This window comes from Gadus macrocephalus, chromosome 7, assembly GCF_031168955.1.
Source record: "Gadus macrocephalus chromosome 7, ASM3116895v1".
NCBI lineage: Eukaryota > Metazoa > Chordata > Actinopteri > Gadiformes > Gadidae > Gadus > Gadus macrocephalus.
This window is the reverse complement of record NC_082388.1, coordinates 8,749,057-8,767,053: the sequence shown is the minus strand read 5'-3', so window position 1 is coordinate 8,767,053 and position 17,997 is coordinate 8,749,057. Positions and strand designations below refer to the sequence as shown.

At 45.4% G+C, this 17,997-nt stretch overlaps 1 protein-coding gene across 1 annotated transcript in view; it reads left to right on the top strand.

Moving 5' to 3' along the window:
* Positions 1–17,997, top strand: part of LOC132461348 (rho GTPase-activating protein 26-like) — a 75,357-nt gene that overhangs the window by 44,608 nt on the left and 12,752 nt on the right. The window contains 14 exon segments of the mRNA XM_060056424.1: positions 820–921; positions 1,579–1,600; positions 1,603–1,688; positions 1,829–1,933; positions 2,551–2,680; positions 2,992–3,092; positions 3,691–3,785; positions 6,055–6,133; positions 6,359–6,395; positions 6,492–6,557; positions 6,887–6,961; positions 7,693–7,777; positions 9,116–9,174; positions 12,921–13,026. Coding sequence (XP_059912407.1) covers positions 820–921; positions 1,579–1,600; positions 1,603–1,688; positions 1,829–1,933; positions 2,551–2,680; positions 2,992–3,092; positions 3,691–3,785; positions 6,055–6,133; positions 6,359–6,395; positions 6,492–6,557; positions 6,887–6,961; positions 7,693–7,777; positions 9,116–9,174; positions 12,921–13,026 — 1,148 coding nt within the window.

The window sequence follows — 17,997 nt, the reverse complement described above, 5'->3', positions numbered from 1 at the left end:
GACCTCTGCCAATAGGGGGCCCTCTTTCAGATGGAGGCTTATGTAAGAGCTCGTCATGGTTGACCTCATTTGAGTCGGGATCCCCTTAATGTTAACAGACTAGAGGATTGGAGAATGTAGGATACGTATACATAAAACAACGAAAACGAATCAAATATTTATTTGGGCATACACAGGGAGCAAAGTGGGACGGGGGTAGAAATCTCCTGACCCCTGCTAAAGGGCTCCTAGAGGGCGAACCTTGAACCTAATGAGGAAATACCCCCCCGCTAAAGGAAAGCCAAGCGCCCTGTGTGAGTCAGTCCTCTAGCTGTCAACATTATGGAGACGCCTCCCGGGCCGCTCTGCAGAGGTTTCATTTAGGGGCGGGGCTATATGTGGAGGCTTTCACTATTTATTTGATTGAACCTTTATTTATTCAGGGGAGGCCATTGAGAGCAGGCTCTCTTTTCCGATTGACGCCCGGATTACAACATACAGATAAAAGCAGGAATACAAATGAACAATAGATATAATCAGTCGGTCAAACAACCAGGACAACATTGAAATATATATAAATAATACAATTCAATGGGACAATTAAGAAAGCTATTTAAAACACAAGCAATCCTTATTTAATGCGACTTCAATCATCCCCTTGGACAGATCGGTCACACAAGGCTCTCCCACTGGCTACCATGGGGGGGGGGTTGTTTACTCTACATTTGATTGCCGCTGCCATTAGGTCACCTACACAGGTTGATGACGTGGTGTGGACCCCGATGCAGTCGTGTTCATGTGGCGTTTCTGAGCAGCTGTCTTTGTGCTCCTGCTGAACAGGAGGCCCGAAAGAAGTACGACAAGGAGACGGAGAAGTACTGTGCCGTGCTGGACAAGCACCTGAGCCTCTCCGCCAAGAAGAAGGAGTCTCATCTGCATGAGGTGTGTGGTTGTGTGTGTGTGTGTGTGTGTGTGTGTGTGTGTGTGTGTGTGTGTGTGTGTGTGTGTGTGGTTGTGTGTGTGTGTGTGTGTGTGTGTGTGTGTGTGTGTGTGTGTGTGTGTGTGTGTGTGTGTGTGTGTGTGTGTGTGTGTGTGTGTGTGTGTGTGTGTGTGCCCATCCATCAGTTTGTCCGTCGATCAGGTCCTCCATATATATCAATCTATTCATCCTGCTATTCAACCATCCATACTACCAACTGTCATCCGTTCATTCCATTCTCAATGATACTTTCCCTCCATGTTTCCGTCTCTATCTTAACTCTTAACCATCGTCATAATCCGAGGCGATATAGTGCATTGCCTATAGAGGTAGAGCAGGCAGCAAATCGGCCTGCAACCGGAAGGTTGCGGGTTTGATCCCGGACTCCTCCCGACTAAGTGTCGAGGTGTCTCTGAGCAAGGCACCTCACCCCATCCTCTCCCTACGAGTTGGGCTGTCATCTTGCACGGTAGACGCGGCCGTCGGTGTACCAATCTGTGCGTGAAAGGGTGAATGTGAGGCGGTCAAGGTAAAGTTCTCTTGAGTTGCCACAGGGCGACCACCAGCACTGTTTAAGCGCGGTGAATCTCATTGTTGCCCCTTGTGGTGTGATGTATCAGGCGGACAGCCAGGTGGACAGCGTGCGCAGCACTTCTACGAGGTCTCCCTGGAGTACGTCTTCAAGGTGCAGGAGGTCCAGGAACGCAAGATGTTTGACTTTGTGGAGCCGGTACGCTGATCCAGACGGCTTTAGGTCGTCCTCCGCAATGGATTCATGTTGGGTCAAGTCATTCAAGGCCCCCCACTGTTAATTGTGGCGGAATATCAATGGTATCAATTATGTTTAGTTTTTTTTGCTATTTGTTCCAGCTGTTGGCATTCCTCCAAGGCCTCTTCACCTACTATCACCATGGTTACGAACTGGCCAAAGACTTCAACCACTTCAAGACAGATCTGACCATCAGCATACAGAATGTATGACAGCATCTATGTGCACACACACACACACACACACACACACACAAAAACACACACACACACACACACAGGCACACAGACACACACAAACGGTTACCTTACTGCTAATATCATAATTTTGCAGCCTGCAATGTATGAAATAGTGATTGCCAATATCCTAGTACATATAATTCCCTGGTAATATGTGTAACTTTTTATATAATCTTGCCCTACTATGTGATGTCAGTGCTGCTTGAGAAGGTGGTGTCCCTTGGCTTCATAAAGCTTAACAACCTATAAGCAACAGTGTAGAAAAACCGCAATCGAAAATTCCGACAAATTCTTTGAACTTTCTGATATGAAACACTGCATTTAAACAATCTTAAGTCTCACTGCAGGCCAGCAAGGGCTTCACGTGTTTAAGAGTGCAAACAACAACTTTTCTGTCGTCGTATATTTTTATTGTGTGTTGTTGACCCTAAATAGCTTGCTATCACATGTATGTTTGTGTTTGCTTGTGCGTTTGTCTTTGTGCGTGTGTGTGTCTGTGTTTTTGTGTGTGTGTGTGTGTGCTTGTACGTCTTTGTGCGTGTGTTTGCGCACGCGTGTGTGTTTGGGCGTGTGTGTGCGCGCAGACGAGGAACCGCTTTGAGAGCACACGCTCGGAGGTGGAGAGCCTGATGAGGAAGATGAAGGAGAACCCTCACGAGCACAAGAGCAACAGCCAGCACATCATGGAGGGCTACCTCTTCATCCAGGAGAAACGTACACACCCCCACTCACACACACATCACAGCTATCTGTGGGACTTTTATTTTGAAAAAAAAATCGTAAATGACATACATATACATGCATATAGATTTATATGTACGCACACACACATATACTGTACACACTTTTATTTTTACTTTTTACCAGGTTCAAATGTATTATTTTCTCTATATCCTTGTTTCATCTTTCATGATTAGTTTTGCATTCTTGCATTCTTTCCGAGATCCTCTTTCTAGTTTCCCTTTGTTCCTTGTCTCCAACTCCCTCCTGTCCGTCACGCCCCCCTGCCCGCCTCCTCCGCCCAGGTCCCTTTGTGTCCTCCTGGGTCAAGTACTACTGTACGTACCAGAGAGAGCCCAAGAGGATGACCACCGTCCTGTTTGACCAGAAGTCCGGAGGGAAAGTGGTGAGCTCACTGTCGTTCCTACTGTCTGTCTGTCCTACAGTCTGTCTGTCGGCTGACTGTTTGTCGGCTGACTGTCTGTCAGCTGTCTGTCAGTCTGTCAGCTGACTGTCTGCCTGTCTGTTTGTCTGTCCGCTGTCTGTCTCCGGGTACTCCGCCCACTCGGGCCTGCCACTCAGCGTTTATTCACTCCCAGGACAACGCAGGACTGGGCAATAGTGAAGGCTACGGACTAGTTAATGATATATCCTGATCCCAACTTTACCAAAATACATACCAACATATGTTTTATATCTGTATTTATAAGGATGGAAAGAGAGAGAAGAGTATAAAATGCCATTGGCGTAAGACATGACACCTGAGTGTGCTTGTTCATGCAAATAAATCCCATCGTAAAATGTAATAGCGATAAAACATAATTGCTTGTTTCTCTGCTTTTGCATGTCTTAAACTGTGCAGTCCTGCTGGCTGGTCCCTTAACTCTCTCTCTCTCTCTCTCTCTCTCTCTCTCTCTCTCTCTCTCTCTCTCTCTCTCTCTCTCTCTCTCTCTCTCTCTCTCTCTTTCTCTCTCTCTCTCTCTCTCTCTCTTCCCCATCTTTAGGGAGAAGAGGAAAGCTTCATTCTCAAGTCGTGTATCAGGAGGAAGACGGAGTCAATAGAGAAGAGGTTCTGCTTTGATGTGGAGGCAATGGACAGGTGTGTGTGTATGTTTGCGTATATGAGTATGTGCATCTTTACCTGTGTGAGCTGTGTTTGTTTTTTCTTTACTTACGTTTTTTCTTTATTCACACGATGTGTTCATTGTGTCATAGCTTAGAGCTGCCACTGGGTGGTGCTCCCGAGTCGCTTTAGCCCTGTAGTTTGAGGATGTGTCAGGCTCTGTAAACAAACCCTTCGTCGGTTTGTTTTCCCTGATCTGTGGAAGCAAGTCCCTGCCATTATGATTTGAATGCCAAAAGCCATGGAATTTTGTACAAAGAAATGTATACACCCTTGAAATTGCTTAACGTTGAAATATTGTACTTAGAAAATATGTCATCCAAAAGTATTTGTTTTAAATTCACCTCATGGAAAATCAAATTTGACATTTCAACTCGTATTATTTTAGAAACAGCTCTTAAATTATTATTTTTCAATGTTAATTAATTCAGATACAACAAATATTAACTTATATCACAAGTTGTCAAAATACAGATAATAAAATTGATAAAATAAAATAGAAAATTGTACACAAGTAGCCGGGAATTCCAAGAAACAGGTTGAAGCAATCAAGAAGCAAAAGGGGTTCATATTTCCATTTACAAAGTTCAATGGCTTTTAAAATTCAAAACATTATAGCTGTGATTTGCTTGCTTCCATAACTTCACACACACACACACACACACACACACACACACACACACACACACACACACACACACACACACACACACACACACACACACACACACACACACACACACACACACACACACACACACACACACAGACACACACCTCTATCTCTTTCACCCCCCTCCCCCCCTTCAGCCTCCCTGAACACCCCTAGACACCAAAGAGGCACCCAGCACACAAGGTAAATCAGGGAGACAGATGGAGACAGAGAGGTGGCCTGGCAGGGAGGGACACGTTCAACCAGGGGGGAGATCGAAATGGGATCTGATGGATTTCTTAGAATAAACCAGCCTCCATCTTGAATGTGTGTGTGTGTGTGTGTGTGTGCGTGTGTGTGTGTGTGTGTGCTTGGGGGCGAGTAGGTGAGTAGGTGTGTGTCCATGCAGATGTGTCTGTTTGCGTTGAGTATTCATGTCCTACCAAGGGTGTGTAATTGTGTGTGTGTAGCATCTGTGTGATTTTGTGTGCGTGCGTGTGTGTGTGATGCGTTGTGTAAGTGAGTTTGTGGGGGGGATTGTGCTGACATACAATATACTGCTAAGAGCCCGTGACCTGACAGCAGGCCTGATTGGAAAGGCAGAGCACAGACTGGACTCGATGAGATTGATGGGTCTCAGCTTGTGCGAGTGTGTGTGTGTGTGTGTGTGTGTGTTTGTGTTTGTGCGTGTGTTTGTGTGTGTATCTGTGTGCCATGTCTCAAAAGTGACTGAATGCACTTGCGCATGGACTCATATTCATTCATTCCTTCGAATAATCATTCATAATTCTAGATGTGCATTTATATCTATTGATAGGCAGTGATTGACGAGACCTTACATTTATATACTTAATATTTGTGTGTACATTTGACAGACTGTACTGCACTGAATGACATGACAATTGACTGACTGCACCGAATCCCTTTCTGATATTCAGTTCTGATGTATAGAGCCAGCTGCTCAGTGTTTTACTTTATCTTTATTTTTTGTTGTTATTTATATTAATTCCTAATATCTTGGTTCTTTACTCCTCCACGAGACTTTCAACTGTACCTCTCCTGTGTTTCATACACATTGCTGTTGCTGTTATGACACCTGAAATACCTCCCGGGATTAATTAAGGTTTATCTCATCTTATCGTGTGTGTGTGTGTGTGTGTGTGTGTGTGTGTGTGTGTGTGTGTGTGTGTGTGTGTGTGTGTGTGTGTGTGTGTGTGTGTGTGTGTGTGTGTGTGTGTGTGAGAGTGTATATCTGTGTGTGTGTGTGTGTGTGTGTGCTGGTGTCAGCAGAACAAATCGCAGGGTCTGTTTCTGATGTCATTCTCCTCAAGAGACCCCTGTGGAGAAATACTTCCTACTTGTGAATGCACGTATTTGCATTTCCATGTATGTGGACACAGGGAATTAACTGGAATTGGTTTGTCTTTGTGTGTGTGTGTGTGTGTGTGTGTGTGTGTGTGTGTGTGTGTGTGTGTGTGTGTGTGTGTGTGTGTGTGTATTCGTCTGTTTGTCTTTCCGTGTGTGCCTTTGACTACTTGTGGGTGTGTGTGTGTGTGTGTGTGTGTGTGTGTGTGTGTGTGTGTGTGTGTACAGGCCTGGGGTGATCACCATGCAGGCCCTCTCAGAGGAGGACCGCCGGCTGTGGATGGAGGCCATGGATGGCAGAGAGCCGGTAGGTTACCACGGTTACCAAGGACGTTCAAAGGTCAACTCTTTATGTAATGGGTTTCTGCCCCTTTATAGCATGTCCACTGCTCCGGCTGATCTACTTGGTGTGCAGCCAGCCGTCGTGCACTCGTAGGCTCGTAGGATACAGTGTAAACCAGGAGCACCGATTGAAACAATAAAGTCAAACACGTGTTCAATACATATTGTTCATTTTTTCTTGCAACCACAGGTGTACAACCTGAACAGAGACCACCAATCAGAAGGCGGTGAGCTAACTTCATTACTGTGGTTGAGTTCAGTCCGAGTCCTGTAGAATCTCTGTTTGGACTGATGGACTCTGTCTCTCTGTGATTGGTTCTCAGTGGCCCAGCTGGACGTGATAGGCTTCAACGTGGTCAAGAAATTCATCTATGCATTGGAAACCAGAGGTAAAGCCTTGTTGCCATACCGACGTGTTCTTACCTGTTTAATGTGTGCAATAGGCAGGCAGACCCTCGCAGACGGACAGAAAGGATGACTAGAACTGTTACACAGATAATCAATAAAGGCCTGTAACTAATTTCTTGGTTTCTATTGTTGATGTTTTTCCCGTCTCTCCTCCTCCTCCTCCTCCTCCTCCTCCTCCTCCTCCTCCTCCTCCTCCTCTATTCTCCTGCTCACCTCTTCTCATCTCCTCTCCTCCTCTTCTTCCCTCCTCTCCTTCCCTCCTCTCCTCTCCTGCTCCTCTGTCCTCCTCCCCCACCTGCTCTCGCTGCAGGTATAGACGAGCAGGGATTGTACAGAATTGTTGGAGTCAACTCCAGAGTACAGAAACTACTGGGCCTTGCTATGGGTAAGCATGACTCAATAATGCGCACACACACACACACACACACACACACACACACACACACACACACAGTCCAACCACAAGCATGTACGCACTCGTGTACGCGTCTGCGCTCACACATTAGGTGACAACCGTTTACATGTGTATCCGCGCGTATTCAGGTTGGCATTTCAGTGGTCCCAGCTGGAGCGGAACTTAATCCCGAAATAGCTCTCAGAGGAAGGATTAAAGTCAACAGATGGACGGCCATGTAGTGGGAATGATAAGCAAGTGGAGACAGAGAAGGGATATGTAATCGAAGGAATGTTACCAAATTCAATCTGTCATAATCACACAATAAGTAAGTAAGTGAAGTACATTTCTACAATAAAATACCCCTCAAAAGGATATCGGTGTTGGTTGGTTTGCGTTCCTTTCTGGCCAAACATGACAGCATAATGACAGAGATTCATCTAGGAGGAACCACACCACTGCGTGTCATGAACAACCTATGGCATATGACCTCCCCCGCTGCTCCCCAGTCTTGCATTGCCTGTTGCAATGCTCGTTTTATTTCACAGTGTGTGAAATAGCCACAGTATGTTTTCTGTTTCACCGTTTGTTAATGTCATCCTGAAGCACTCGGGGACCTGTTGCCCGGGAAAGGGGCCCCATCCATCCAACTGACCTACTTACTGCCTGTTCACTGTCTGACCGCCTGCCCCCCCCCCCCCCCCGTGTGCGCCTCACTGCAGACCCCAAGACCTGTGCTGATGTGGAGCTGGACGGCCAAGAGTGGGAGATCAAGACCATTACCAGTGCCATCAAGTACTATTTCAGGTGTGTGGTGGAACGCGCCCAGACACTGCTGCTGCTCGGTTTCAACATGAGGGATGGATGAGACGTACTGAGGGATGGATGGGACATATAGAGGGATAGATTGGAAATATGGACGTATCGATAGAAAGTATAGAGGGATGTATGGTAAACATGGTGGCATATGGAGGAATAGGCTAGATAGCATTGATGGATATAAATAAATATGGATGGATCGATCAAAAATATTGATCGATGTATATATGGTAGGTTTAAAATGTATAGGAGTATACCGATGGATGGTCAAAAAAAAAAGATGAATGGGAAATCTGCGTGGAGTGAGGGATGGGTGTACAACAATAGAGCAAGAAGAAGAGTGATGTGGACAGAGTGAGAGAAACACCTCTGCAGTGTGTTATCCTTAAAGCCATTAGGAGGGGGCAGGACGTGCGTCTGTTGCGCGCCGTCTGTCCGTCCGTCATCGATGTATTGTGAAATCACGTCCCCCTATGCCACACGCTCAAGGGCAAGCTAGCCGCTCGCCCGTATCGCCATGGAAACCCAGCCCTGGCCTCCGTTTGTCCCACCATCGTTTGGCGACACGCACCGCACTGTGTGTTCTCCCCTTTTCGTATATTACATTCTGTCATCCACCCTGAAGTTGGTGTCGCTCATAAGTGAGTACGAGAAGCCGCTCTCTAAGAGCCCTCTAAGAGCTCTCTAAGAGAGCCTTGTCACATAGTGGAGACCATGGAGGGTCTCTCTCTGTCTGCCTCTCGAAAGAAAGAAGGAAAGAAAGAAAGAAAGAAAGAAAGAAAGAAAGAAAGAAAGAAAGAAAGAAAGAAAGAAAGAAAGAAAGAAAGATAGATAGATAGATAGATAGATAGATAGATAGATAGATAGATAGATAGATAGATAGATAGATAGATAGATAGATAGATAGATAGATAGATAGATAGATAGATAGATAGATAGATAGATAGATAGATAGATAGAAAAAAGTGAATAGACACTGTTCTTAAATGATTCTAGACTACATAACTGAAAGACTCTCACACACACACACACACACACACACACACACACACACACACACACACACACACACACACACACACACACACACAGTGTCTTCTGGGTCCATTAGTTTTGTGAGGCGTTGTAAAGTGGTCTCCAGCTGGGTAAACTCCTCCGAATGAGTTAGGGGAAGTATTTCAACAAAGGGAGATAGGGACCAGTTCACCAACATATCGTTTTTAAGTCTCCCCGGGGGGTAGATCTTTTTGCCCTTTTTACACAAGCTCCAACGGTTTGTATTATTTATTTAATAAAATCTCCCTTTTCTCTTCTTTGTTTCTCCAGAATGCTCCCTGCTCCACTTACGACATACCAGTACCAGAGAAACTTCATCAAGGCTGCCAGTGAGTGTTTCTGTATGTGTGTGTGTGTGTGTGTGTGTGTGTGTGTGTGTGTGTGTGTGTGTGTGTGTGTTGTGAGTATGCATGCGCATGTGCGTGTTTTCCATACCACGTATCAGTTCTAGAGCCCCGACCAGCTGTTGCATCCTCTTGGTAAGCCCGGCCCTAGTTGAAACCACGTTCAATACAGAGGATAGTTACATCAAACCGTTTAGCACAATTCAGGATGCAGTTCGGATGCCAACAAGATTTTTAAGGCTTTTGCCGGTCAATCGTTTTGAGGCCATAGTAGAAGGATGTTTAGGTCAGTAACCCGTAGGAGCGAAATTTGGATGATTATGTACTCAGGGTTTCTGTTTTTGTGTTTTGTAAAAAACATTATTTAGAACTAAAAAAAAACAATCAGTCATCAGCTTTGAAATGGAAACATTAGGATCGTTTTGGATAGAAAGCGTCAGCAGAATCTCCCAACTGTAAAATGAAAAATAGACCGTTGTTAATGTGGGGAAGGCACCCGGTATCCTGTGTGTGCACCGAGTCCGTGACGTCGCTATGGCCAGACGTACGGCAATGAGGTGTGCGCCGGTCGCTCTAATGAGAAGGAGGAGGACGTCCAGGGCGCCACGGGGGGCCGGCTCCGAGCAGTCATACACAGCGGTAGACGCTGTGATCCTGTGCTAGGCCGTGTGGTGTCTGAGGGGTCACCCGCTAGTGTGTTGCCATGACTCCCACCGAGCACCCCCCGGGGGGGGTTACATGCTCATGTGGGTGCATTGATCAGGCTGCTGGCTCCCGCTGTGCCGGCGTACTGCCAATTTATGCTACCTATCCGATTTTGCTACCTAGGCCTAACGAAAAAATTTGTTTGGTTCCGGTTTCCGACCGTTTTGGTACAGCACCTCTTCATTCTATACAAGGATGAGCGAAATTTCTCGCTTTTAAATTAAAACAACCTGCCTATCATTCGCTGCCGCTGGAAAAAAATAAAATAAAATCCCTACCTACCCATTACCTCAACTGACAACCCACAGGAACCAAATCTTTTTTCTTTTTTTTTAGGCCCTAGTAGCTCGGGTTATGTGCCTTTTACACCACTTCGGTCAATAGTGTCGTCATGTGCAGAACCTGGCCAGCGAGCATAAATCGGCGGAATAGCGTCGCCGCACACCGTGCTCTGTGGTGTCGAGATGTTGAGATGTGAAAGAGGGCATTCAGAAGGAAGTGGGAGCAATAGAAGGCAATCCCAAGATGGCCGCGTCGACCATTTTGTCAGACAAACGCAATCAATGTTTGGTTCGCACTTCGTAAAAGGTAATTGAATGACTAAACGGCTCTTATTTTAATGGCTCCTCAATTTGGACCCCACAACACATGACTAAACCCAGATGGATTTAGCGTTTTAGTTGAACTGTTGAACAGTATTTGTTTTCCCTGGCGGGGCCTAAGAGAAGGGACGCACAGGCAGACCAGCGCGCTCACAAGGGGGATAGGATCCTGAATGTACCTGTTGTTGCTTCATCGCAGGAGTGTGCCAATTCCAACAGTGAAACAAAGTAAACTCGGCGACGAATGCATGCTGTGTGCATTGGGATACGCTTTCAAACGCGTAAAAAAAATGGAGATCTGTGTCCGAGCCACCCATTGTCCCACGTCTGTAGAACAATGGCTGCCTGCTGTCATTTGACTGTGATTAGGTCTGTCTCACTCCCTCTGATCTGGTTTGCCCCGGTTTGACCTGAATGCAGTTGGGCGTCTATTTGTGGCCTTTCGTTTATGGCTCATTCTGCTGTCATCAGCTAAGCGTTCTATGGCGTCTGGCTGCATTCCCGGGTCGCTAAGACTTCATGAAACGGGCTGAGCTGCTATGAGGGCAGGCGGCAGGAAATGGCTGTTTGGCTGTAGCAACGGCGGCAGGAAATGACTTCACAGCTGTGTGTGTGTGTGTGTGTGTGTGTGTGTGTGTGTGTGTGTGTGTGTGTGTGTGTGTGTGTGTGTGTGTGTGTGTGTGTGTGTGCGTATGAGTGAGTGCGTGCGTGAGTATGTGTGTCAACCTGAGTGTGTTTGCGTGTGTGAATCTGTATTTAATCTAAGATTCTGACGAGCCTGTCCTGAGATGAACCTACTCAGCCTAGCCCTCCCCTCTCCACGTTTCCATCCCCCCCCCCCCCCCCCCCCCCCCTCGTTAATGTGAGCTCCCCGGCCCCAACCTGCCAGACACACACACACACACACACACACACACACACACACACACACACACACACACACACACACACAGGGGTACTGTTAAAAACATGCTACAGCAGGAGAATATATAAAAAATATATTCTGAATTACCCTGGCTGATTCTTGACGGATCACATTTTGATCTGATAACTTTTCACTTTACCGCTGATAGTTTTACCACTGTCTTTGTCTATCTCTCTCTCTCTTGCTCTTTCTCTCTGCCTCTATTTCTCTCTCTCTCTTTCTCTCTGCCTCTCTCTCTTTCTATCTCTCTCTTTTTCTCTTGTGCTCTCTCTGTTTCTCTCTTTCTGTCCCTCTCTCGCTGTCTCTCTCTGTGTGTCTCCTCTCTCTGTGTCTCTGTCTCTCTCTCTGTTTGTCTCTCTGCCTCTCTACCTCTCTCGCTCTCTCTCTCTCTCTTCCTCTCTTGGCTTGTTGTTCTTTTACCTTTTAGGAGATCCTGCGTAATTTATCGTGCACACCCTATCATTTGATATGACTCGCTTTGAGCCGATGTGGAAGTTTGCAACAGGCGAGTGTTAACATGTGTAAATGAAAGCCACCACATATGTTGTTTTCATTTTGGTTTAACATTAAATCTTACTTAAGTTCTTAAGAAAGAACACTGAGAAAATGGATCTACTTTAATCGAAGATAATGACATATTTATTTATTTAATGCTGCGGCATGTTGCCAAGGCCTTACAATCTACTACCCACAATGCCTTGTGTGGACTTGTAGTGTATGTGCTACAGGCTGAACCAGAACTATGGTGGCTATAAACCAGCCTCTCTCGAAGGGGCAGTTGAGGTAACCATTACTGGTGTTAATGCCTTCAACATGTCGCCAACATTTCACACGTCGTCATAGCAACTGAGCGTGCTGATGAAATACAGAGGGCTGTGGATTTACACCTGTGTGTGCGTGCGTGTTTGTGCGTGCGTGTTTGAGAACATGTGCCTTTGTTATGTGGGCACGTGTGCGTGTTTGTGTGCGTATGTGTGATGCTCATTTCCTGTCGAGATGATAATCCATAGTGTGATTTGTATGCATGCACCAAACAAGAGACACGCCTATAGAAGACGGGATCGTAAATGTTGTGTAAAGTGTGCGTGGGAGACTGGAACAGCTGACCGTGGATGCATGGCGGCGTCAAGTTTGTAAGCCGACTTTTCTCTTTGTCTATGAGATCCATTGAGGTTTGATTCTATGCCACTTGGTTCACTACTCACAGCCGCCTTTGGCCTGGTGTGTGTGTGTGTGTGTGTGTGTGTGTGTGTGTGTGTGTGTGTGTGTGTGTGTGTGTGTGTGTGTGTGTGTGTGTGTGTGTGTGTGTGTGTGTGTGTGTGTGTGTGTGTGTGTGTGTGTGTGTGTGTGTGTGTGTCTGTCTGTCTGACCCGAACCATTGCTATTTGAGACAGGTGAACACACAGTATTGTTGGAATGCCCCTGGCTGGTTCTTGACGCATCAGGTCTGATCTCTGATGATCTGCTCACCTTGGTCTGCTTCACTTCCCCCTCTCCAGAGCTGGACCACCCAGAGGCCAGGGTGACAGAGATCCACCAGATCGTCCACCGGCTGCCAGAGAAGAACAGACAGATGCTTGAGCTGCTCACCAAACATCTGGCCAAGTAGGTGGATGAGGGGCACACACTGACACACACGCGCATGCAAACACGCACGCACACATGCACACACTTAACTCACACACACTTTTGTTTCTGTGTGAAACCAATAGTAGTTCAGAGTAAACGAGGAAGACAAAATGTTCACGTCATGCATTGAAGAAAACCTCACCATTGTTGAGCTTTTTAAAGGCTTTAAAATAAACCTGTGTTCTTAAACTAGGGCCTCTACTGCAGATAACCTGCACGCACATCCCCAGTGCTGAGTGTACCGCACTGGGGATCATGGCAGCGTTACGCAACAGAAATAATATAAAAAAATGAACATCCACTACAGCTGACACATTTTTCTGATGACGTTATGTTTATTTTTCTCTGCGCTGGCTGTGCTTGGCATTTCACTCAATGAGATCATAACACCCCCCCCCCCCCTCAGGACCAGCTCACAGCATGCTAGCCACCTCCATCACTGATGTCCAATCCCTAAGGATCACATACTTTATCTATATGATAGTTTTCTTTGACAATTATATCCTCTTTTCAGTGACAGAAGTAAGACACACACTGATTGCCATTTGCAATTCGTATCCGCTATAGTCATCCTGCAATATGTGTTGAAAGTGTAACTACCCAATAACTCCATGACCAAAGCGGTCGGGGCGGCATCGCACACCCACACAGGCAGCTTTTACATTATTCAGAACCCAATCCGAATCTGAATTACAGAATTACCTTTATGACATCTTATGTACACAAGAGCCAAATTCTTAGGCTTGGTTTCTCAACAGTCACATAGCAACAGCAATACATGATACAGTAAATTAAAAAAGTACAAAAATGCGTAAAAAAATAAGTGAACATTAGTAGCAGCATAGATCACGATAATAAATACTAATAAAATATAATAAATAAGTAATAATGATAGAAACTAAGACAGTGGTAATGAGTAATGAGGTGTACTAGAGTTACTACCTCCATATAGTACTTCTGTTACAAATCCTTTGCAACTGAGCTGTGAGTTTTGCACCAGGTACGACCTCCAGACGTTCTCGCAGACCAAAGGGGCGCTGGGCCACCATGCTCCTTTCCAGCGTCACCGTGCGTTGTTCAAATTCGGGCTGCCTTGATACGTCAATATGTTTAACCTTTTCTGCCATTGAATCAAAAATTGTTGAATTGGTTTTAATAATGCCTCAACAGTCATTGGCCTTGGGTTCCACTTATTGGTCTGAATTTGGCTCGGTTACGGCAGAGCATCAATGGCATTAGTTAAAAAACAAAAAGCATTGAACAGCACTGAAATATTACTAATATATGATTAATAACTTGATTGGGTTGTGATCGCTGTCACTGAGTGAGTTGTAGTGCCACCATGTAAACTAGCTAGCTGGATTTACATTCAAACTCAGGCCCTGTGCACTTGGCCACAATTTTTGTGTAAAAACGCAGAATTCTTGCACATTTGGGCCGACCGGTCAGAAGGACACAGAGGTTTTGGTGCCTGCTAACGTATTCTTTTGAAACCAGGTCCCAGGGTGAAAATGAGAAAAACTTCATCGCCCCCCCACCAGGTGGGCAACGTAAGACTTCCGTCTAATTTGTTTTTGTTTGATTAGATTTTTTTTTTTTCTAGCTTTAAATACAGCTCCTTGGTAAACACTATTACTTACCGTACATTGATTGGTTGTACTTATTATTTTTTCTGTAGCAGAAACAGCGCCACATATAGGCCTGGAACATTTACTACAGCGTTTCCACAGCTAGATGCGTACAGTTGACAGGGTCTTATTCTTAGCTAGCAAGGTACTATTACTTAAGCTACATGATAACTTCTTCACAAGCTTACTTCTTTAAACTTACTATATATGCTGACTTACTATTAGAAGCGAAGATGATGATATACTTTTGGGTCATGTGGTTGCATTTCAGAATAGAACTAGAATGTTCTTTATTTTTGTTGCAGAAGTAAGATACACAGGGATGCAATTGCTCTTGCTTGTCAGAAATTGCTATCAAGCAAAGTGTGTTGAAGCTGTTTACCAAATGACCCAAGCGCTCAACGAGATATGCAACTGAACATTGTTCTAAACTGGATATGTAGGCTCAACGTATCTGTATGTAGCGATAGTAACCCAGACTTGCCTCAGTTACAAATCCTGTTTTCCCCAGCTAAGGAGATGGCCCTAATGAACTCAGGGCACGAGCAAGGTTCTGCAGCTTCTGCAGCTACTGAGCTAATACTTCTAAGCCTACCTTCAAAATTCCCCTTAGGCCTAAAATAACATTTTGTTCGGTTTCGGTTTCCGACCGACCCTGTCAATATATGTGCAACCCAAATTATTTTATGAGCTGCTGTAAAAAAGAAAAAAAAGAAAGAAAAGAAAAAAAGAAAAAGAAAAAAAGAAAGAAAAAAGTCCTACCCATCATTCGCTGCTGCTGGAAAAAGTAAAAAAAAAAAAAAAAAAAATCCCTACCTACCCATGACCTCAACTGACAACCAACAGGAACCAATTATTTTATTTTTTTTAGGCCTTAGCTAGCTCCCTCTTCATAATCTACATACTGCGTTCTCCTCTCTATTGGGATTCTAGGAAGACAAGATTTGCTTTCTCTATACACTACTGGAATACTCTGTCGCCTCATTCTGCTTGTCCTCAATCCTCCAGAGGTATTAGTGCTCTGTGTAATCTCTCTATACTCTGTGCCCTGTATGGCCGTTTTAGATGCACACACACGAGCAAACACACATTAAAACGTAAACGAGGTCAAATCCCTTTCAACGTTGTCTTCCATCAGAGTGACATCAACAGCTGTCGATGTTGCGTGTGTGCGCATGCGTGTGCGGCGTGTGTTTGTGTGTGTGTGTGTGGGGGGGGGGGGGATTCAAGGTTTCTATGAATCACTATTCTCTTCTTAGATTATTCTTTATGCTTTTATGGATTGGAAGTAAGTTGGTTTTCTTGCTTAGACTTGTGCACTGGTGTTGGTTCAACCCTTATGTGATGCATATTTTACGCATGCATATTTGTGCATATCCAACCGTGTCCCTTTGACATTCTACGCAATAAACATGCTGTGTGTAGTTGACGTGTGGAGTTTAACGACGGAGACACAGTTTCTATTGAGTGGTAATGACCACTTAGACACATGATACTCCTTGAATTAGCCGTTATGGGTGGAGACTAATGGTGGGCTCAGCCGGTCGGACCTGTTTGAATTGGACACATACAGACACGCACACACATACTGAGACTCAGTCAATATGACACCCAGCGTGTCGCTCGCTGCTCTTTGTGTCTCGGGTCATGAGTTGGGAAAACAATAAGCTCATTAAAAATCAATCACTGTAAGTCAGGGTGGAGACCTTCTGCAGCTGCACTGCCACAGTGGAACAGTGCAGCGCTCTGCTTCTTTCTAGATGTCAACACAAAGACTAAGCAGTGAGCCTGGTGTTTTATACTCTGCAGACGCTCTCTGTGTAAGTGGCCCCTGGAATTCAGGGGCCCACGGGAGCGTCTCTATCGCTCCCGTCTTCTCCCACTCAGTCCTGGGGGGGAAGCGCATTGGCGTTGGTACGGGGTTGGTGCGTTCTCCCCCTACCGCGCCTCTCCAACTCGGCTGTCTGCCCCCGTCTGGTGCGTGCGTCCGGTCCTATAAGAGGCCTCTGCCGTCTCCCTCCCCCAGGTGATCCCAATGCCCGTGATTGTCCGGGTGCGCTTGATGCGCGCTCCCGCGCCGCCGCGCTGAACGGCACGTACCTCCCTCAAACTCCCTGTCCGCGGAGAGGGCGCTGTTCCAGGTGCTGGCGCGGTTCGACCCCCCCAGTTGGCAAGGGGTTGCCACAATACACATATATATATACCCACACACACAAATATATATATATATATATATATATATATAAAATATATATATGGGCTGGGCAACGATTAAAAGTTTTAATCGCATAGTATGGTGAGTTAACTCGCGATTAATCGCCCTTTTAGGGTTCTATTCTAAATCCACTCTAATTGAAGTTAAATGAGGTTATCAAATGGAATGACACATTATCATTCACACCAAATGTATTTAATAAGCAAAAACTAGGCCAGGAGATCTTGAGGGAGTTGTATTGACTGACTCAGTGTCACTCAACTTATGGAACAAAACAGATTTGGGAATTGTAAACAGGCAGGTAATTAGTACAATTGTAATTTAAGTGTAATTTAATGTAAAGTAAGTGGAACGAATGATTTCTGATTAGGAATGTAGAAATTCTGTGGGCAAAACCTTTCAAAATCAAAGTAAAATAAAAAAAATAGGGCGCGTCAATGTGTATTATTCGTGCGTGGCAAAACAAGATTTGCGTTAACGCATATTAACGCGTTAACCAGCCCTGATATATGTATATCTGGATATATTTATCCAATGCTGGGGCTATTCTAAATACAGATGGGTAATCAATCCGACTTGGAGGAGGTAACCACTCGCTACCTCCAGTCCAGCAGAGGAGCCAAAGAAGTGACCTTGCCATACGGCAGTGTGTTACTGCGACTGTATGTGTGCTATTTTTTCTTTTTCTGTTGCATTTTTTGATCGAAATAATGTACTAATGGTCATCCATTATTGGTTACTGTTTCTAACACAAGTAATATGTTGAATATTAAAACCCTGAATGCATGCAAACTTTATTGGTACTCAGTCCCCGGACAAAGATGGCTAACGACCGAAATAGCCAGACGGGGCTAACGTCTGCTCGTGGACCGAGCTGATGGGGGGCTCGTCCTGAATTCCTGCCCTCTGTGATATCATCAACGCCGCTCCCATCTAGTTTCGTCTGCGTTCCGAGCCCAATATATCCCCTCCTCCAACCCCTTTATAACACTCACAGAGCCATGGGTGTTATTTCTGGAGATTGCTTTAGCGGAGCACTTGTATGAAAGGCCGTGGCCTACTTGTTAAAAGCAGATGCATGACGCTGCGCCGCGGGGCTATTTT